The 23,499-nt window shown below is 34.8% G+C and overlaps 1 protein-coding gene and 1 long non-coding RNA gene across 3 annotated transcripts in view; one reads left to right on the plus strand and one right to left on the minus strand.

Annotated features, from left to right (window-relative positions):
* The window catches only part of LOC105326087 (leucine-rich repeat and coiled-coil domain-containing protein 1), a 70,529-nt gene extending 54,044 nt beyond the window's left edge, over window positions 1-16,485 (plus strand). For both annotated transcript variants that reach the window (XM_034482357.2, XM_066080499.1), the window contains 10 exons: window positions 4,578-4,649; window positions 4,782-4,856; window positions 8,857-8,956; window positions 9,965-10,053; window positions 10,210-10,284; window positions 10,875-10,988; window positions 11,114-11,208; window positions 11,384-11,521; window positions 11,657-11,792; window positions 15,702-16,485. In XM_034482357.2, coding sequence (XP_034338248.2) covers window positions 4,578-4,649; window positions 4,782-4,856; window positions 8,857-8,956; window positions 9,965-10,053; window positions 10,210-10,284; window positions 10,875-10,988; window positions 11,114-11,208; window positions 11,384-11,521; window positions 11,657-11,792; window positions 15,702-15,827 — 1,020 coding nt within the window. In that variant the 3' untranslated portion in view covers window positions 15,828-16,485. The remainder of the gene's footprint in view (window positions 1-4,577; window positions 4,650-4,781; window positions 4,857-8,856; window positions 8,957-9,964; window positions 10,054-10,209; window positions 10,285-10,874; window positions 10,989-11,113; window positions 11,209-11,383; window positions 11,522-11,656; window positions 11,793-15,701) is intronic.
* LOC105326067 (uncharacterized) lies at window positions 331-23,414 on the minus strand. Its single transcript, XR_010712428.1, has 3 exons — window positions 23,292-23,414; window positions 4,357-4,500; window positions 331-748 (listed from the first exon to the last, which is right to left on the minus strand). It is a non-coding gene; the product is annotated as an uncharacterized lncRNA (long non-coding RNA).
* Window positions 23,415-23,499: the final 85 nt, after the last annotated feature.

Raw genomic sequence — 23,499 nt, forward strand, 5'->3', positions numbered from 1 at the left:
CAACTCAAAGCTATTTATGGTTGTAATCAAATGAATTTATAAATCCAAGCAGACTTTGACTGGTTTTCTATTTATGCACAAAGCTGGAGTAGGAGAAAATTGTAGTAGAGCGTTAATACTCACAAGATAAATGTCGCCAGGCCTAACCACTGCAAGATTTTCAAATAATTACAAAACAAAAACAATCAAAAGAAACAGAGGAAATTAATTTCTGTGGTGACCTTTTGATCGGCTGATTGTGGTTTTAATTTCTGACTGTTGTCTTGTGTTTAGATGGTGTTTATTGGGTGTAAGGTAAATGACTTGATCCTAGAGGTGATTACCAGGGTACATACAGAGATTGTTTATTAATCTCAATCTGTCAGTTCTAATAGTGTGGACGTCCTTACGAGTCATCTGATTTTTACACCTGCCCTGCTCCTCTCAGCGGAGTCCTTGTTTTCGCTCCATAATTTCCTTGCACGTCATTCTCAGAGTTTTGGCGTATTTGGGTTACTTCATTGCTGCTTAATACTGGACACCGTGGTGTGGTGAATTGCTGCAATCTCTTTCCCTCCATGCCATTCTACATAATTTACCCTGACCACTGATTTTACAGCATTCATTTTTAGATCATCTTAGATTCCTGTGTACCACTGTTTGGAGAGGCTTTCCAGGTTTTCTGAACCATTTTGTCTCTTTTTTAGGCCTCAGGATTTCCTTTTTGACTGCCCCTGGTCTGAACTTTGATTGATTTTGTCCCTGATTTCTGAAAGACACAGACAGTAAATTAGGCTAATAATGCAGCTTAATGTGGATTAAGCCTCAACAAGAGCTTGGATTTGTGGGATAAGACAGGCCACTTAAGATTTATTGCTGGAGGCTGCTAAATCCAGGAAGCATTCATTATTGTTCTATAATCTTTTACACAATCATAAACCTGCATAAACTATATCTGTCAGTGAGCATTCAACCTACACAACTTTAAAACTTAATGTAACTTTACTACATCCTTTTTCATAACCTTAATTTTCAGATTATACAAGAATTCAGACAGTCTTTATAGTAATTATATGTTATCGGACTATTTCCTCCACCAAGGCCAAACAGAGACCATATATAGACTGCACTTGAGTATGAATTAGCTTCATCAGATAATATTTAACTTAATGGAGGGCTGGCAAGATAATCTGAAAAGTATTGATCTCATATTTATTTTAATAAGTCACAGGTTTTATCATTTCTCACTACAATAACCACTCATTCTGTGGTGGAACCCCTGTTGAACTTTACAATTAAATCAGAACCAAGTACATGTAAAACCTATTACTTATAATTAATATGTCATCTGATTCCCTTTTTCTGCTTAGAATGTTTTATTGAAAAACACTCAGTTTAATGTCATATTTAAAATTTGTAACTAGTTGCTGCCATATGCTTAGATGAGTGCACAAAGGTTACAGGCAGTCTGTCATGTACTGGAGAGGATGAGATGATGGTTTTTACAAGGACTCAGTTTGTTAGTTGTGGGTGGAGAGATATTATAGAAGAAGCATTATTCTTTGTGTGAGATAAGGCCAGTATTCTATTGCAATTCACAATCATGCATCATTCATATAAATCAAAAACTCATTGCTACAAGTACAATAATTTTTTGTGTAAAAAGAAATACTACTTGCATATTTTGCTTGAACTGCTAGCTGAATGTTGTGTAACTTCAATTTTCCATAGATATGCTGGAAGAACTCGTTATATTACGACCTTTTATGTATCTAGGACAGTGTGGTGTATCTATGAAATACATGATAAAGACTGGTTCTTGTGTAGAGGAACCAATATATCAAAATTCTTTTAGATTATTGATTTAAATAATGAAGGAAACTTTACAGGTGTCTTTATCTGATGGATGTACATGTACAATGGATGTTTCCCAGACAGTCTGAAAGAATAAATCTAATGGATGTTCCTAAAAGACCAAAGATTTAGTCCTTGATTGTTCCTCTGAAGACTCATACTTTGTTTGTTTGTATATTGGTTATTCCTCCAATGATTAGAGAACTTGTTGTATAAAGTACTTGTAGATGGATGTTCATTTGTTATATAAAGTACCTGAACAAAATGGTCGTTCTACTGATGAACAGAGTACTTAAACAATGGTTGTTCCACTGTAAACAGTACTTTCACAATGGCTGTTTCACTGATGAACAGAGTACTTTCACAATGGTTGTTCCACTGTAAACAGAGTACTTACACAATGGTTGTTCTACTGATGAACAGAGTACTTACACAGTGGTTGTTCCACTGTAAACAGTACTTTCACAATGGTTGTTTCACTGATGAACAGAGTACTTACACAAAAATTGTTCTACTGATGAACAGAGTACTTACACAATGATTGTTCTACTGATGAACATAGTACTTACACAATGGTTATTCTACTGATGAACAGAGTAATTACACAATGATTGTTCTACTGGAGAACAGAGTACTTACACAATGGTTGTTCCACTGATGAACAGAGTAGTAACATAATGGTTATTCCACTGTAAACAGAGTAGTTACACAATGGTTGCTCCACTGTAAACAGTACTTACTCAATGGTTGTTCCACTGATGAACAGATTTCTTACACAATGGTTGTTTTACTGATGAACAGAGTACTTACACAATGGTTGTGTCACTGATGAACAGAGTGCTTACACAGTGGTTGTGTCCCTGATGAACATATTTTTTACACAATGGTTGTTTTACTGATGAACAGAGTTCTTACACAGTGGTTGTTCCACTGATGAACAGAGTACTTACACAATGTTTGTTCCACTGATGAACATAGTACTTACACAATGGTTGTGTCCCTGATGAACAGAGTTCTTACACAGTGGTTGTTCTACTGATGAACAGAGTACTCACACAATGTTTGTTCTACTGATGAACAGAGTACTTACACAGTTGTTATTCCACTGATGGACAGAGTACTTACACAATGGCTGTTCTACCGATGAACAGAGTTCTTACACAGTGGTTGTTCCACTGATGAACAGAGTACTTACACAGTGGTTGTTCTACTGATGAACAGAGTTCTTACACGGTGGTTGTTCTACTGATGAACAGAGTACTTACACAATGATTGTTCTACTGATGAACAGAGTACTTACACAATGGTTGTTCTTCTGTAAAAAGAGTACTTACACAATGGTTATTCCCCTGATGAACAGAGTATTTACACAATGTTAGTTCTACTGATGAACAGAGTACTTACACAGTGGTTGTTCTACTGATGAACAGAGTACTCACACAATGTTTGTTCTACTGATGAACAGAGTACTTGCACAGTGGTTGTTCCACTGATGAACAGAGTACTTACACAACGGTTGTTCCCCTGATGAACAGAGTTCTTACACAGTGGTTGTTCCACTGATGAACAGAATATTTGCACAATGTTTGTTCTACTGATGAAGAGAGTACTTACACAGTGGTTGTTCCACTGATGAATAGAGTATTTACACAATGTTTGTTCTACTGATGAACAGAGTACTTACACAATGGTTGTTCCCCTGATGAACAGAGTACTTACACAATGTTAGTTTCACTGATGAACAGAGTACTTACACAATGGTTGCTCTACTGATGAACAGAGTACTTACACAGTGGTTGTTCTACTGATGAACAGAGTACTTACACAGTGGTTGTTCTACTGATGAACAGAGTTCTTACACGGTGGTTGTTCTACTGATGAACAGAGTACTTACACAATGATTGTTCTACTGATGAACAGAGTACTTACACAATGGTTGTTCTTCTGTAAAAAGAGTACTTACACAATGGTTATTCCCCTGATGAACAGAGTATTTACACAATGTTAGTTCTACTGATGAACAGAGTACTTACACAGTGGTTGTTCTACTGATGAACAGAGTACTCACACAATGTTTGTTCTACTGATGAACAGAGTACTTGCACAGTGGTTGTTCCACTGATGAACAGAGTACTTACACAACGGTTGTTCCCCTGATGAACAGAGTTCTTACACAGTGGTTGTTCCACTGATGAACAGAATATTTGCACAATGTTTGTTCTACTGATGAAGAGAGTACTTACACAGTGGTTGTTCCACTGATGAATAGAGTATTTACACAATGTTTGTTCTACTGATGAACAGAGTACTTACACAATGGTTGTTCCCCTGATGAACAGAGTACTTACACAATGTTAGTTTCACTGATGAACAGAGTACTTACACAATGGTTGCTCTACTGATGAACAGAGTACTTACACAGTGGTTGTTCTACTGATGAACAGAGTACTTACACAATGGTTGTTCCCCTGATGAACAGAGTACTGACACAGTGGTTGTTCTACTGATGAACAGAGTACTTACACAATAGGTTATTCCACTGATGTTTCTCTGTTAGATGAGGTACTTGTTTAGCAGTTGATTCTCTGTTGAATAAAGATTTTTTTCAGTGGTTGATCCTTTGTTGAAAAAAGTTCTTATACAATGGTTGTATGGTTGAAAGATAACCTGAAAAAAAAATTTAAAACCCTGAAGCTACCTACCTTATGTAGTATGTTTTCATAACAGATCTACTTCTTTTTCAGCTTGTGAAAGAACAGAAAGGCAGAATAGCAGAACTATCTAAAGCCAAGCATGAGCAGGGAGCAGAATACAAGGTATGGAGGACTGTGTCATTTTATCATTGTATCAAGCAATATAGGTGTTTGTGTGATTGCTGTATCATATTGCTGTGTAGCATTATTCTCTTGGTATTGTTTGTGTCAATGGTTGTTTGATCTCTGTAACAGGACAGGATTCAGGTGCTGGAAGCCCATGTAGAGGAGGCCAGAAAAAGGATGTTACAGATGGAGCTACTCAAACAGGTAAATGATTAGGGATTGTATAGCTAACTGTTCTGTTCTAGACTGTAGGGTTACTGAAACAGGAAAATTATCAAGGAAAAGGGGTGGGTAACTGTTTTAAAATATAGTATTATTGAAACAGTAAGATAATCAAGGGTACATTGAAGTAGGTTACAGTTCTAAAATGTAGAGCTTCTAAACAGAGAATTGAGGAAATGGGGAGGTAACATTATGAGAAAGGCATAGTTAAACTTTCCAGAATGTAGAGCCATTAAAACATGTAAATCAGGAAAGTGGGACTTTTCTAACTGAATAGTAGGATAATGCACACACTTTTTTCAGCCTGTAGGTGCACAGCATTGCAAGCATCCTAGATTTGCAGATTGTTTGTGAAAACATTTTATATGTCTCCATTTCACTGTCAGGTTCAGAAATACTCAAAGTTTTTAGCTACAGTATGATGACAAAATGTTCTCTTGAAGAAGTACATATATAATTGTTTCTCCTTTCCTTTAGTTATTTAAAAAATCAGACAACACTCTTTTTCTAATGATGATGGTATTCATATACAAGTAGGCTTTGGGTATAATGTATGTATTCCATGGGTATTACATATTTATGCCACGGGTATTACGTATGAATGCCACGGGTTTTACATATGAATGCCACGGGTATTGCATACGAATGCCATGGGTATTACATATGTATGACATGGGTATTACATATGTATGCCATGGGTATTACATATGTATGATATGGGTATTACATATATATGCCATAGGTATTACATATGTATGCTATGGGTATTACATATGTATGCCATGGGTATTACATATGAATGCCACGGGTATTACGTATGAATGCCACGGGTATTGCATATGAATGCCACGAGTATTACATATGAATGCCATGGGTATTGCATACGAATGCCATGGGTATTACATATGTATGATATGGGTATTACATATGTATGCCACGGGTATTACATATGTATGCATGGGTATTGCATACGAATACCACGGGTATTACATATGAATGCCATAGGTATTGCATACGAATGCCATAGGTATTACATATGTATGACATGGGTATTACATATGTATGCCATGGGTATTACATATGTATGATATGGGTATTACATATATATGCCATAGGTATTACATATGTATGCCATGGGTATTACATATGTATGACATACGTATATCATGAGTATTACATATGAATGCCATGGGTATTGCATACGAATGCCATGGGTATTACATATGTATGATATGGGTATTACATATGTATGCCATGGGTATTACATATGAATGCCACGGGTATTACATATGTATGCATGGGTATTGCATACGAATACCACGGGTATTACATATGAATGCCATAGGTATTGCATACGAATGCCATGGGTATTACATATGTATGACATGGGTATTACATATGTATGCCATGGGTATTACATATGTATGATATGGGTATTACATATATATGCCATAGGTATTACATATGTATGCCATGGGTATTACATATGTATGACATGGGTATTACATATGTATGCCATGGGTATTACATATGTATGATATGGGTATTACATATATATGCCATAGGAAATGGAAATGGAGTTGACCATGGGTAGATTTTGATCAGCATGAATTTTCCATGAATTGCAGCACTTCGTTAAAGTGTTACACAATAAATTACAAGGGTTAATCCTAAAGTAATGTCATAGATGTAAAGCAACAACAAATTGGCACCCAAAATATGTATACTTGAATTTTAATTCAGATCTGAAGATTGCCGTGTAAAAAAATAATTAATTCAATATGAGGATAACATATGACATGTATATAGTACATTCCTGTCATGTTAAGAAAGTCGTAGCGTGCCGGCAACATTATTTATTGGTTTTCTATGTTTTGTTTCAGTTATTTAGAACTTTACAAAAACTTGACATAGATGCATAATTAATTCACTCTTAATTGGTTTTTTTTTTTATTGAATATATCATTCTTTTCATATATTAAAGAATAATCTATTTGTTTGTTTCTACTTAACAATCAGTTAAATCTAAGGCTGTACAAAAAATAGTGAGAGGGGCGTTATAACATTGATGGTGACGTATGACACCAAATTTAACTTTTCTTTGGTCGTTTTGTCTTTCCAACATCTACTTTATTTAAAATCAAGGCTTGATATGCTTTCATTAAACATTAGAACCACCTTTAAGGCTTCCTGATCACACTCGCTCACTTTTGTTTGATTTAACATTCTCATTACCTTTCTGCTGATTTGTATCAGTCAAAGCAAATATGCCTTGCATCAATTTCTGCGCTTGCGGCCTTTAACTCCTCTTTGATCAAGAGATGAAGAACACTCTGTGGATAATTGAAATTATCAATAATGTTTTCAGTTATTCTACAACAGTTTAGAAAAAGTCCATTCTAAAATTTCTTTCAAAATATTGTGTTGTTTGGAGCTTTTCAAATTTTCAACTTTGAAATTCACTCTGAAGTCAAAAAAATGCCAGCCGAAATGCAAATTTATGACATGTTGATATCACCTAAAAATTCATACCACTACAAAATGTACCAGCTTCAAAAATTGGTGAACTTTATTATAATATATAATTTAAAACAGTATGCAACTTTATTTAAGTAGAAGGGAATAGGAAAGATGCTAGTCATTTTGTGTCACAAGTAGCTCAAGTAAGATAACTCATTCAGACTTGAAAGCTTTCATCACAAGTAGATCAAGAGAGGTAACTCCTCCAGACCTGATGCTCTTGGACTTTCCCTAACACAAACTTTGTCAGGTTTAAGGTACCTCACTACACCCAGACTTATACTTTTTAAGACACTTCGTCATAAGATGGCGATTTAAATGTTTTATTAGATTGTTTATATCTTTCAATTTGATTGTATATCATCATAGCAAAGTGATTAAAGTATCGAGCTTCTGAACCGCAGATCATGAGTTCGAATCCGCTTGAAGCTTTTGTTCATGTTTACTGAAATAAATTTTCGAATAAGTAATTTTTCATCCAAAATTGCACATTTTTTTGCCTATTTGACTTAAAGACTTCTTATCCATTATGATATCTATCATAATCAAGTAGTTTTCTGCTGATTTGAGAAAATATATCAAGGTGTAGTGAGCCTCCTAAAGGTACTAGAATTAAGTGTGGTCTATTTTACTGTGAAGGAGAAGTTTCTCACTATGATAAGGGTTAATGGTATATAGATAACAACACTTAGAGGCAACAGGTGCCCCTTGAAGACTTTTAGGATTCTGGGCATAATCTGAAATCCAGGTCAAGAACGAGTGACAGACATGAGGTCACACAATGAAAGGTTGACCTGGATATAGTTATCACTGAATTGTTGATGTCTCTTACCTGTGAACAACAGTAAAAGCCGGGGTACATACCGGTGAACTTTTGACCATATGTATATGCTATAAGTTGATTTTAAATATCATTTACTCTATATCATACTTTCATTCATGACAACTTTAGTTTACAATTTACTTGTAATAAACTAATTCTTAGTGACTTTTTTGCTATTAAGGGTATGTAGATAACTTTATTAACAAATACCATAGACTGCAGGAAAAATCTGCAACATTCAGGTTCACACAAATCTCTCACATTTTTCCTCAAAAACAACCCAAAAAACAATTAATATAGACAATTATAAGTGGTAGATATCACTTTATTACTGTAAACCAACTTTTTTTCATATGTGAGAAATTTTCACGAGATTCGCGAGAGCGTTATTGTCACGAAAATTTCTCACCATGAACCAGTATTTGCCATATAGTTGGAATAAAAAAAACCGCTGTAGATAAGGTTTGGTGGCAAAAATTAGTTGTCGTGAACCAGTTCATCTTTGGTAAATCGCGAAATAAAGTCGTCCCAAATAATTGTTGGTTTACAGTATCTATTTTTATTTGTTATATTTTGTTAATTTATTTGTATTTATTTATTTATTTGTGTATATTTTTTTTGTTTTGTTTTTTTATCCAGGACAAGACTAAACTGCTGGCCCAGGTGGAGGCCCAGGAATCGGTGATCTGTGGTCTGAGGGCGGAGCGGAAACTCTGGGGGCAGGAACTGGCACAGCAAGGTACCCTGGAGCATTGTATCTTCTTAACTAGCTCAACAAATTATTGAGATAGGTGGAACATTGTTCTACTTAACCAGCTCAGCAAAGTACTTTTGAGACTAAAGGAACATTGTTGTATTGTATCTGCTTAACTTGCCCAGCAAAGTACTGTTCATACCGGTGGAACATTTTATCCAACTAAGCGCAGTAACATACTGTTGAAAATATACAATTGTTGTGTCCAAAAAACTAGCGCATGGAGTTTGATAGAACATTGTATCCAATAAGGAGCTCGGTATGTTGCTATGGAGTACTTTATATAATTGTATCCACTAAAGGAGCTCGGTATGTTGCTATGGAGTACTTTATATAATTGTATCCACTAAAGGAGCTCGGTATGTTGCTATGGAGTACTTTATGTCATTGTATCCACTAAAGCAGAGGTGTGCATGGCCTGTTGATTCTTCTGCATCATACTGATGCATATTAGTAACCCATTAGATGATAGGAGAAATTAAAATCTAGTGGAGAACGACTGATGATAATTGTTATTCAGTTAACAAACATCAACTGTTACTTAGATTGGTTGCATTATTACTTTTCCATTTTGAACTGAATTGTCTTACACTGGAGCGATTCACAAGCATTTGTCAGTCATTGGAATTCTTCACTATTTTTTCAGTCTAGCTCATGTTTTGAGTTATACAATGTATATCACTGTCAGGCAGTACCATGCAATCAGATGAGATTTAAAGGTGTAGTCATCTGATTTCTGTTGGGATGATTGGAATCGCACGCAACAGGCATATATATACCTCAATATGTCACAATCTGACGCAGACTTTGTCTCGGTTAAATCAATACAAACTTCACTCTAATTTATGACATCGCATTTTCTACCTGATAATTTGAAATTTATGACCCCAGTGTGTTTCTCTGAAAGTATTCTCTCTGATTTGCTATTTATATGTTACGTAATTTGAATTATGCATGCCTTTGAGTTACAATTTGAATTGTGTAATTCTGCAGGTTCTTCCTTGGCTCAGGATCGTGGGAGACTGGAGTCCAAAATCGAGGCCTTTAACTCAGAAGTCACAATACTGAAGAAAAACCTGGAGGTAAAACTGTCAAGGAAGATAACCCTGTCAGTGTTGTCACTCATCTGTTAGGTTTACAGAAATAAAGTTAAAACAGCATCAAGAATGATGATGTAAAGTTGAGTATGTATGGATTCCTACAGATTTCTAATGAAGATGTTTTGATTTTTGATACAGAGGGAGGCTGATGCTTTAAAGATCAAAACCAAGATGTTGGAGGACCAGACAGAGACTATCAGAAAACTGAAGGAGGTATATCAGTGTAGATATAGCAGTCAAACTTAGCTTATATATTATATATTATTATTTATTAAATAATCAGACAGTATACATATGAAGATCAATCGGGGACATAATTGGATGAATGTTGGAAAAGTTATTGTCTCAGTATAATGAAGAAGATTCAATCCAACATAGAATTTTAAACCCAGAATGATTTATAGTTAGCAAATGGAAGCCATGAAAAAAATCATTGACAGAATTAATTAATTGCTAGTGGGATATTTGTGAGTATTTATTGGTCCATGTCACTCCAAGACTGACCTGGTCCCCTTCTCTCCTTACCATCCCTATCCTACAATGGTCTCCATGAATGAAAGCAGCTGTTTCTTTTCATTGATGTTTGATATATGATGCACTGATAGGATGGTCAGATTGTGTAGGCTTTCAGTTATGTACAGATTAGATGGTCAAATCATGTAGGCTCTCCATTGATTGCCCAACAACTGTTGCTGGGATGCTTTATTACCAAATATACTTTGAATACTTATATATCAATAGGTTTATTGATAAATTGATTGTTGATGATTTTTTTAATTGACTTTCTGTGTGTGTCTACACAGGCTGTGGTGGAGAGAGATGAGGAGATCAAGAGGACCCGGGAGGAGGCCCTGAGGACCCAGCAGAATCTGGAGGAGCAGCTGGCTGAGGAGAGGGGATCTACACAGGAGAATCAGGTAAATGGGGCCCAACATGGGGTGGACTTGTCCATCAATCATAAATACTGGTAGTGAATTACATGAAGAAAGAATTCAGATTAAGAAGCTTTATGAAATTACTTGAATAATTTTAATATTTTCAGGAAACTTTGGAGAGACTGAGAGAACGGAAGCAAGAGTTGAAACAAGAGACCCAAGATCTGAGGGCAGAACTAGAGGACTCCAAGAAGGCACACAGGTAAAGCAAGCTGATAACAGATAACATATCATTGTCTGATCATACCAGAAGAAAGATGTTTATCAATTTCAGCCATTCATTCAATTTATTTTACAAATTTAATGTGATTATGTAAAATGAAGCATATTTGATCAAGGAATTTTACATGAGGTGAAAAGTGTCTTTGTTTTCATAGCATTCTAAACAACAAATGGAAAGAGAAGTCACAGCTGATAGGTCAGCTGGAGAAGCAGGTCACAGAGATGAGAGACAACTGGGAGAGCAAGGAGCGCAAGCTGACCACAGAGAGAGACAAGGCTATAGAGGCTGCAAAGTAAGGCAGCCAGCTCTGTGTAGGAGCAGTGCATCAAATACTTGAATTGGAGCTTTGTTCCAGACATTATACTTGTATCTTCAGGATACTTATCCTTGCAAAAGATTTTGTTAAGTGTGCCTTTGGTCATTTTAGCATTGCCATAGGGAAGTTAAAAACTGTGGATGATGCCTTTAGACACCAGCTAGAAAGTAAAGAGATGAAGCACAGAGAAGACATGGCAGAGCTAGAGGAGGAGAGACAGATCGAGCTAGAGAGAGCCAATCAGAGGGTAAGACAATCAATTCAAAGACAGATGGAGCTAGAGTAAGCCCAATTAGAGTGTATGACATTCAAATCAAAGACAGATGGAGCTAGAGTGAGCCAATCAAGGGTAAGATAATCAAATCAAAGTAAGAGGGAGCAAGAGAGCTAGAGTGAGCCAGTCAGAGGGTAAGATAATCAAATCTACCAATGAAAATGGGAAAGGAATACTAGGAACAAAACTGAAACACTTGGATATGTGTCATGATGGATCAAAAATTCCAATACAAAACAACCTTCTATAAGTGTTTTATTAATAGTAATTGTACTTCACATAGTATATAGTATAAAGCATTCATCATACATTGTGCTTAATTAATGTCATAATTAATTTTGAAGTTTGAACATCATACTGTTTTTATTGATTGATTTGATGTAACAAGACTTTGGGATGGGAGTCTTTGTTATGAAGCGCTCTCCTTTCAGTGTGCTTGTCAGTTGTTTGATGTCCTTGTTCAACCAAGGGTGTGCAAAATTTTGTATATTACAAGCAGTTAAAATGAATTCAATGTAAAAAAAAAATTCCTTTAAAGTTCCAACGCAATGAATGTTAATTTCACAACTTAATTATTAATAATTGTCAGGATTTTGGATTTTTCAACTCCCACGGGTTGATAGATTTGTGTACTAGCTACAAGGTAGTGCACTGTCTGACTACCATGTCAGGAATTCTTCACAGGTATGAAGGGACTCTCTTCCGGGTTTAAACTGTGTGGCATAGTGGTTCACAAATGCTCAATTGTTGAAATTGAAATATTCCTTCATCGATTTTTTTTTTCAATTAATCAAAAGCAATAAGATCATTCTCTCCCTTATAGATGTGTGTGGGGTAAAAAGAAAATATATTCGATATAAATGAATAGTTAATAACTAGGGATGGCAATTTCTAAATGGTTAATCGGTCAAAACGATGGTAACTAGTTACTTATTCAGTAATGGTTTTGGGGGGGGGGGGGTTTATATAAAAAGTTGTATATTTTCAAGCAATTTCATTGCACATTTAATTTTGTTTCTCTCAAGAATTTGATCAAGTTGAATTGGAGACAGATTAGGTTCGATGCTGAGATTGGGAAATTGATCAGCGAAAGTTAATTATTATGACTGTTATAACAACACGTCATTGCTTCATCTGTTCAGCTTTTCTTTGATCATTAATGAATGGTTAAATGAAAATTTAAATCACTGTGGAGTACCTTTACAATTGTCATTGTTTAACTTACTTTTAATGTGGTTATCTTACTTTCTTATAATTTATTAGGACAATAATTTATCACTCATAGCAACTGTTTTTGTCGATACATACATGCAACTACGATCATAAAAAATGATAATGTCAAACGGAAGACCTAGAATTTGTCATAGGCAAACTTTAAATGACCTCTGATGATTTCCTTTTACCTCACAAGGATATACCGGGCATGGAAAATATTTCACGACTGTTTGCTCATTGTTTTACATTTTTCTTGAAAATCATATTAAATAATTTTTCATTTCTACTTAATATCGTATTTCTGTGACATTAATGGCAGATAATTTTTTTAATATAGAACAAAAATTTATGTATTTTTAATGATTAACCGGCTTATTGGTCGGAATGAATTGCAATTAACCAATTAGCAATTCTGCAATTGATTGCTATCCCTACTGATAACATAAGTGAGTAAAGTGTAGTTTTGAACTGACTTCACAGAACGATAAGCTTTTTGTAAACTGTTATGTGGCATAATAAAGCATCAGCGATAGGAAGGTTAACAATTGAATTATGATAATGAAACAGTATCTAGGGATGGGCAAATTGCATGGTGCGATATTATTTTGTATTATGATATACACATAATTTCCCATTGAATTTGGTTTCTAGGAACTAGCTCATGATCTATTCATCTTGTAAATCTTTGAATAACCGTTTGTGTTGAATTGAATGGAATAGTTAAGGTAGAAATGCTGTTTCAATCAACTGACTTCCTTCTAACACTTGATGTTTGGAAAAAAACACATTAGCTAGGCCACAAAATATCTTCCATTAAATGACAATGGAGAAGAGAGGTCATATATTACTGGTCATTAATTCACTTTGTACTGTGTGAATATGTTTATGAATGGTTCATCAAGTAAAATTATGCACTTGTTGAACACTTATCAGATAGTGATTAAATTCTGGTTAACTTTAACGAACTAATCATGGTCAGACATCAGGCGTTAATATAGCCATGACTCAACAGTGGATCACTGGTGACGCTGGGAGGGTGGGACGGTACAAGAGGAAGCTACACTCATGAACACATGGCGGATTGTCACTAGTCCGATTCTTGGGCCTCCTCAACAAAGTTAGATAGATCGTTGATATGTAGTGCATAGATCATTATTGTAATGGTGCATTTGAGATTTTCTCCACTCAGAAACCAAGTTAGGTGGAAGGACACTCAACAATAGGACCCTTGCTAGCCAAAGGGCAAGGATCTTTCACTCTTGTTCAGCACAAACAGTGTGTCAACGCAGTTACATATATCATTTCATCAATGGTCTAAACCTCTGGAATATCAATAAATTCTTTTACCAAAAAATAAGTCATAACATTTTTGAATTTTTCAAATTAGTTTTTCAGTGCAATATTTACATAAAGATATATAACCAAAATAATTCTGATATAAACAACCGGAAATCAAATTGCATTGTCAGCACATTTTATGAATGAGAGAATGACTAATAATTAACTGGAGAACTCTTGACTCTTCAAGGCAAACTGTCAAAAGTTTTATATATAAGATATATTGTATGAAACTCTTGGTGACCCTCTGGTTTAAAAATAAATCTAGCAACCACAAACTATTTTTGGAACATGCCTTATTAATAGCTGTTGATGATTCATCATTATAGGAATAATGAAAAATTTATTGCTATTAAAAGTTGAACATAATCTCTGATATGTTGTGAATATCACTTGTGATCATTTTTATTAAATTTTTCTCGGTGATATTGATGCTACAATGGATTTTTAACACTTTAATGACCTTTGAATCTTGCTATCAAAAAGCCTCTTTTCATAAAATGGATCAACAGACACAAAAGTGATTAGAATTGATCAAATGAATGCCTCATATGTATTTTCATCCTATTTTACAGTGCTTAGGGATAAAAAACGTGCAATTCACACAAAAAAGTCATTGACCATGCAAATAATGAGTGATCCTACATTTATTAATAGAAAATTTTAGGTCTTAATGACCTAAAAATTTCATTTCATTTTCTCTTGGGAAACTACCGAAAAATTCACATGAAAAAACAAGGAGCTTAAAAACAAGCCTATGTAAAATGAAATCATATTTCAAAAGAAATCATTTTCTATCAATTAAAATTTTGGTTTGTATTCTTCCCTAAATTGATTTTTTAAAAATGTTTAGAAGTTTTGAGGTGATATTGTCTTTATTGTATTATTGGCATCCAGAATATACAGTTATAAGCAAAATAAAGTGCACTCACTCACAGTATTACTCTCATAAAATTATTAAGAAATTATTTTTAAAAATACCATTAAATGAAGAAATCAATTTATAATTCAATAATATGTTGAACATTATTGTTTCCTTTGATATATGCAGACACAAAAGTAAAATGGAATGCAAAGCAAATAGTGTACTCATAGGATGAAATATATGATGCAATATTTGTAGCTACCATATCGCCATACTCATATTTAGAATTAATACACAGATTACCTGGTATTCCAATCTTGATGATAATAAAGTTTGGGAATAACAATAAAGTACATGTACTTAAATACAAGAATGATTGCTTGTTATTGTTTCTGAAACCATTTTTTTCAGAAATATTGAATTCCATCTAACTTCTATCTAATTTGTACAGTTTTATGTTGTAGATTGCAGCAGTGGAAGATGAAATGCGTGAACTGTTACAGGAAACTCAAGCCAATAAAAAGGCAATGGAGGACAAAGTGAAATGCCTGACCCGGGCAATGACCGAGCTCCAATCTGATCTGATTTAAACTTCATCAATAAAGTACTCAGTGACACCACATCCCAGCTCACTCAAAGCCAAGAAGGCTCTCATTGACAGAATGGAGAAGTAAATACCAGTATACTGAGCCAAATTGAACTGGTTCTGAGTCTTATTGTGGACAGAACTGGTTCAAGCTCCCCTCACTTCTAAAGACACCTGTCCAGAACAATCTCTAATTCTCAGGGTTTGAAATGCTTGTACAAAGATGACCAGAAATTTAAGTTGTATTTCAATGGAATGTTGTTTATCTATGAGTTTTGTGTGTGTTTATTTATGATGAAGTGAATTGAAAAAAAAGCCACATGTGATGTACAATGGATTATCTGTGATGTTAGATTTATGTACTTAGTCTTCCTGATCTGAAATATATTTACGAATCGTAGGATGTATTGCCACGGTGTTTGCTATAGTTTGTAGGATGTTAAGTTCGATGTCACTAAATGCCATGTGGTGATATGTGTATACTTATTAAATATTGTGCTAAATGACATAAGTGATTACACAATGATTAAAGTAAGTTCATTTATTATTGTCTCCCTCATGAAGCTAGCGCACTCAGGCCTGACACAGAAGGGGTGTAGTCTAATAGACTCGCATATTGTGCATTGTCAACAAAAATTACAATAAAAAGCTTTTCTCTGAAAGATGACTGTGTTTAACCTTGGACTTTGTACCTTAGTTGTAGGTGTCTTTGCCACGATATAGTTTCTCCCTATCTCCTTGTAGATAGTTGTGTGGTTCCCCAATCTATTCAATTACCGGTATAATATTACACAGGCCTATCTGAAGATGACTTGTAGAAAAGTCCTACTCTGAAGTGACCTAATAAGAACCATATGTCTGTCTGAAAAACATACACCTTGTATATGTAGATGATGTTTTTCAGTTTAATGTAAGGCGATACTGAATTGATGGAGTTGTTTGAAAATGCATTATCAATGATGAAATAGCAAGTTTTTAAAGCTATTGATTTACTTCTCATTCAACCTAGGTACAAAGGGGAGAAGGGTTTTATGTTGTGTATGCATGAAAGGTTCTTTGTATTTAAACAAAAATGAGGGATGTTTTTCAAATTTATATATATAATGTCCATTATATTTTCACAAACATCCCCATTTTCACCCCCCCTTTCCAACTCTACAAGCTAAGTCTTTGCCAGAAATATTGTGCTGACTACAACTTTGATAAATGAAACTGCATTTGTCAGCATGCAGCTCAATTTGGCTTGACATAAAGATTATCATAAATCTATTAACTGAAATAAAATCAATTTCCCAATGGTCAATCTCGCACATTAAGACTAAGAGTGTGACCTCAGTGATACATTGGACAGTAGGTTAATTACCTGGGTTAATTTTGGTTTACTCTAGCATCACAACATGCTGCTCTTGATCAGATTGGACAAAGCAGGTTGGAATCTGGCTGGTTCCCTATTAGTGAAGAATAAGAAGTATCTTAGTTCTGGTATTTGACCATGCCCCACTTAATAGTGATTTACAAGCTTAGTCCTCATGTGGACAACATGGGCTGTGCATTGTTTTTGTATCATTCAAAATGTACTGGTAATTGGCTTGCAGGACAAAAAGATAAAGACTAAACCAATGTCTAAATAGCATTTTGCAGCTTTGTACAAATCAGCTTTGTACAAATAATCCAGAACGGTAACAATGCCCTGATTCAATTTCCTGAAATTCTGTAACCAACATAGGGCCAAACCATTGGGGAGGATATAGGGATAAAACAGCATCATTAAACATGTGGGTTGTCTACAATTTTAAAAATATTGGTGTCGATGGCATTTTCTTTCCATATCAGCAAGGAAGTGCAAGTAATAGCATTATAAGTTTGGCCTTTGACCCATTGATCCTGCTTTTTCAATGAACCTCTTCTGTGGCTGTTTTTGAGTACTTTTACTAGTTTCCCTACAAACATTATGACCCAGCTCTTCCTATGGCTTTCCATTGTTTGGCCTTTACATTGGGGATTTAATGCTCTTCCAGCTGAAACATTCCCTTGGTAACTCATTGGTTCAAATCTTTTCCAAATTACCACTGAAATAGTGGTATTTTTCCATTACACCATTAACACACCCTCCTTGAGAACCATTGGTCATAGTCCTCAATGCTGGTTCAAATCCTACAAGCTCCATTGGTTCAATCCTACAATCTCTATTGGTTGGTTGTGTTGAGCTCACAATATGGCTGCCATGTACTCTCACAATAGATGAGGTCCCTTCAGCCATTCATAACTGGTTATAAGTGGAACTTTTTAGTTTTCTATTAAGACTTAATATTTAGGTTTAAGAATAATATACTGTAACACAATATTTAAGATAATGCTGATAAACAGGTGATTAATTCAAACAGTTGAAACATCTAACATTGCCCAATGATTATCAAATCGTAATTGAAAAGAAACCCAACACAATTGGTATGCAGTTTATTGAATTAGTTTTTGACCAGAGAGTCAATGACCTGAGTCTAGTGGAGTTTCATGTTGACAAAGAACCAAGATCAAACTTGGATAATGTTTACCTCTTCTTATATGTTCTATTCTAAGTACTCTCTTTTAAACATTTTCACAATGTTAACATGGAATATCAGTTTGGAATTGCCTCCCTCCTCATTGAAATATTGATTTTTTGCTCACCGTGATACAGGTGGATGACATCGTTTACATACAAGGAGATAACTTGCTATAACGAGATAATTGACTAGTTTGATCAGATAACTATCTCGTTGATAATTATTTTGTTATATTTGTAGTTCAGTATCCCGCGAGCAAAATTATCCCTTTGGCACGGCAAATAAAATTATCTTACCGATACGGGGGTTCTAGATCCGCGTATGTTAACTATTCATGTACAATTAGTGAAGATTTGTATATTACAGTTGGTGTTAATTTGTGTATAGAATGCGAAAAAGTTCGTTTGGAGACAATAGTAATGGTATTGACCGAGGCTTTCCGAATGAGAAAGGATAACAGCATGCGGTTCTTTTGATTAAATAAATTGATCGCAAATTAATCCACGTATAGTATAAAATTTCTACAGGGGTACACAACAAAAAGGTATTTGCATCAAAACATTAATAGATATGGAACACAAAGAGATATATAACACAGCACAAAGAGATTCAGCGCAACACAAAGAGATATACAACACAGCACAAAGAGATTCAACGCAACACAAAGAGATATACAACACAGCACAAAGAGATTCAGCGCAACACAAAGAGATATAGAGATTCAACTCAACACAAAGAGAATACAACAAAGCACAAAGAGATTCAACGCAACACAAAGAGATATACAACACAGCACAAAGAGATTCAACTCAATACAAAGAGATATACAACACAGCACAAATAGATTCAACTCAACACAAAGAGATATACAACACAGCACAAAGAGATTTATTGCAACACAAAGAGATATACAACACAGCACAAAGAGATTCAGCGCAACACAAAGAGATATACAACACAGCACAAAGAGATTCAACTCAATACAAAGAGATATACAACACAGCACAAATAGATTCAACTCAACACAAAGAGATATACAACACAGCACAAAGAGATTCAATGCAACACAAAGAGATATACAACACAGCACATAGAGATGCAACGCAACACAAAGAGATATGAAACACTGTTGAACACAAGAAACTATATGCAACTCAATACAGAGATACAACGCAACACGAAAAGATACAACTCAAAGAGACAATACCCAATACAAAGATACAATGCAAAGAGACAATACACAACACAAAGCTACAACGCAATGAGTCAAAACACAACACAAAGATACAACGCAGAGGTCGATACACAACACGACACAAAGAGGTACAACGCAAAGAAATACAACACAATATAAAAAGATATGCAACACCGCATGCAAAAAGGTAGATACTGTTTTCCGACAAATGTACTGCAGTTTCCCGAAGGGTACGCGTACGCATTTTCTGCAAGGTGCTCTGCACGCTTTATCACGCCTGTAGATTTCATTGCCCTTTATTTTTTATTTTATTACTTTAATATCATTATTTTTAAAATAAAGATTTTCTTTAACAATATGCATCTAATGTGCAGATAGTTTATTTATAAACCGGTACGGGTAAATATATTAATTTATTATACCTCTAGTTAATTTTCACTATATAAGAGTAATTCAATATATTTCGCTGATTCCCTGAGAATCGCCGTAAACAGACTGATTCCCTGTAGAAAAAAAAGGTGCGACAGTTCGATGAACTGATACACAACTAATCGGAATGAAACACTTATTGATTTCTTTTAACCAAAGAAAAAATTCTTAATATTTATTTTGACGTTATAACTTATTGGATACACGAAGAATTATATCAATTTGAACTTCTCCTGATTGATTGTTTGTATCGGTATAATAAAACAGTTAAAGTATACCATTGAGGTAGTCAGCAAGATTCCAGTACCCCGAGAGCAAATCTATTTCCCGAGGAGAGGCCGAGGAAAATAGACTTGCTGTCATTGTATATTGTCACAATCAGATCACAGAGTTTTTATCAATAAAGTAAGAGGAAACATATTTCTAATATTCTTACGATCAAAATATCTCTACATATTTATATTTTCCACTTTGACGAGGAGAAAGTATTTTGACACACAACCCCCCCCCCCCCCCCCCCTCCCCCGTTATTGGTTTCTGTTATTACGTCACTGTGAGAACGGAGGAACAAGGCGGTTGTCGTCATTTGTCCTCTTCCAGAATATGCAGGAAGGCAAAACGGAACAATGTGTACACCGCCCAGAAAAACCCAGTACTTGCCAAGACTTTGTATGTACTATTACAGCGGTGAAAGGAGTGCACTGGCGTATCTTTGCGCGATGAAGTTGTTGATATTTTTTATTTTGTTCTGGAGGGGGTGTTTGGTTCTAAATAGAAAATATCAGTGGCGATGTGAACCAACTAAAGGAGAGCGCACACTGAAAACATTGGGGGGGGGGGCATAAACCTTGTACTAATGATGGTGGCAGACACTGAAATATGTAACCTGACTAACATTTAAAAAGAAAAACACCCTCACACCTTAAAAAGTGCATGGAGCCTCTATTATATTTGGTCTTATTTTGAACAATTACTTCTGAATATTAATATTGACTTTTGATAGGACTTGTGAAACAAAATCTGCTCTTCTACAAGAATAATTCAATCTCAAAACTCTTCCGGTGAAATATTGTTTTTATTATTCACCTCATCAAATCAAATAATTTCAACGTTTATGTCTATTTTCTCCTTCTATTTTATCAAACATTCTATTTTCTTTGTTTTTTGGGTTTTTTTGGAAGGGGGGGGTGTAGGGAATGGGGTATTAACATTCGTTAAATGGAAAACTTTCTAACTCTTTTGAAAAAAAAACGGAAAAGAAAGATATCCCATTTCTACAAAACTTACACAATAGACCGGTGTTTGGGGGATTTTGTCGGCGGGGTCAATGTGACTCCTCCCCCTCTAAGGTCAACCTGATTTATGAACAGAAACGCAGTTTTCTCGTAGGTGAAGGTCATTAAAATTATTACCTCTAAAACATAAACAAACACTTTATTTTTAATATGTCCTAATTTTTCGAGTTTTTTTTTTTAATCAGAGTACGCAAATCTTCTTTGTATGACAATGAAAAGGGACACATTTCATCTAAGTAATATGTATATATATTCTTAGATAAGCATATGTATATGTTTCGATCATTTCCTTTTCATGCATGAATTTTCTTCTATAAAGGAATAAAAATTTTAATATCAATTTAAAGCATGGTAAATGAGAGAGAGAGAGAGAGAGAGAGAGAGAGAGAGAGAGAGAGAGAGAGAGAGAGAGAGAGAGAGAGAGAGAGAGAGAGTTAAAAAATGAAAAAGAAACGGGATGCTAAGGACTTTTCTTCTAATCATATGATATGTTAAAATAAGCTACGCCACAATATATTATTGTTCGTTTTTTTTTATTAACGATCGATATACCGAATTGTTGCAACATCACCTTTAAAAATTTGTGCCATAAAATTTCTCTTTGCAAGTATCAAAGAAAAAAAGTACTTTAATTTGAAAGATATCGTTAGATGAAATTATATGTTATACCTGTTTCATCAAACTTTATAGTTTGTCGTTTTAATAGAGGAGACTCTCTCTCTCTCTCTCTCTCTCTCTCTCTCTCTCTCTCTCTCTCTCTCTCTCTCTCTCCCCTTTTGATGTAATCCAATAACACTAGGCAATTATCAAAATGTTTCTGGGACATGTTTTTATCAATTAAAGCGTTTCTGCGTTGTGTTTTGCACCTCCGCCGATCTATTTTTATTAGCAACGTGTTTGTGTTTATGTGGCGTTGTCCGTATCAGCCAATCAAACTGCGCAATTCTCACACACCCATTTGATAACCTTGAACCCTGTTTATGTTGACGAAATATTGCATCACGTTCCAGCTGTTTTCGAGGATAAATACAGAAAAGAAAATATGACAAAAACAACTAAAATAATAGTCTTGACACATATTTCACATACTTTGACCCCATTCTATAACTTGAACAGCTAATGCAAACTGTATTAAAGCAAATTGATCATTGATTTGAAATTTGAGAATGACAACAAATTCATACTTCCTGACACTGTACTGTGGAGGAATTCCCGGCGTCGTGTACGAAATTTGACATATCATACCATACAGAAATTAGTTTGATGTACATTTAATTTCAAGTGTCGAGACGGAAACCACACGTACATCATATAGTGATCTGACAATTTTTCCTGATACGTTGTCTTTCTCAATACTTTAATAAATTATTATATACATGTACTTGCTTGAACCCTTCCTCACTCACAGCGTCATAAAATTTCCTGTATATACATGTTTATTACACAGTTTTTACACCTCTTCGTATCAATATTGTACATGTATATATTATATATGTATACAAATTATATATGTATATATTTGCATATGCCGATGTCAACGAATTATGTTAACCTTTAATCCCTAAATCTAGAAAAAAAATATATTAAGAATATATTAATACTTTTAAGTTCTAATTTTCTATAGACTTAATAGATCCAATCCCTTGGGGTTTTTTTTTACATTGAATTACTATTCAATATCTAACTGGGGGAAGAGAACAACCATGCAAAACAATGCAATCCTCCTATACTGCCCCGTGCGCTTTTGTACATTGAATCTCAAGTTCACATCACAGACAAAAAATGTTCAAGCATCTTTATTAAAAATAAATAAATAAAGCGAAATATGTTAAACTACCATTTGTGTTAAAGAAACAACTAATAATCTCCACTTGTTGTAGAGTATCGTACACCATATAGGGTCTTTTTCTCAGTGTGAATTAGCATCCAGGTTTTTTTTTCTTTTGTTATACTGATCTATTGAGGGTTTATCTTACCCTTCTGTTTTGAGATTTAATTATGCTTACGTCAGTGGTTTAATCTTCATGCTCGATGATTTCCATTCTCTGATTGGTCGTTGACCCCGTCCAGGATCGGGCTCGCGCTAAGCTAGGGACTCATCCAGAAGAAACGCAAGTCTTGTTATTGACTGAATTAATTTACAAAGCAACAGCGCTATTGCGCATGCCGGTTCTCGATATACAGTATAAATAGTACCCATATTTCGTCATGTTT

The sequence above is a fragment of the Magallana gigas genome, chromosome 3 (assembly GCF_963853765.1).
Source record: "Magallana gigas chromosome 3, xbMagGiga1.1, whole genome shotgun sequence".
In the NCBI taxonomy this organism is placed as follows: domain Eukaryota; kingdom Metazoa; phylum Mollusca; class Bivalvia; order Ostreida; family Ostreidae; genus Magallana; species Magallana gigas.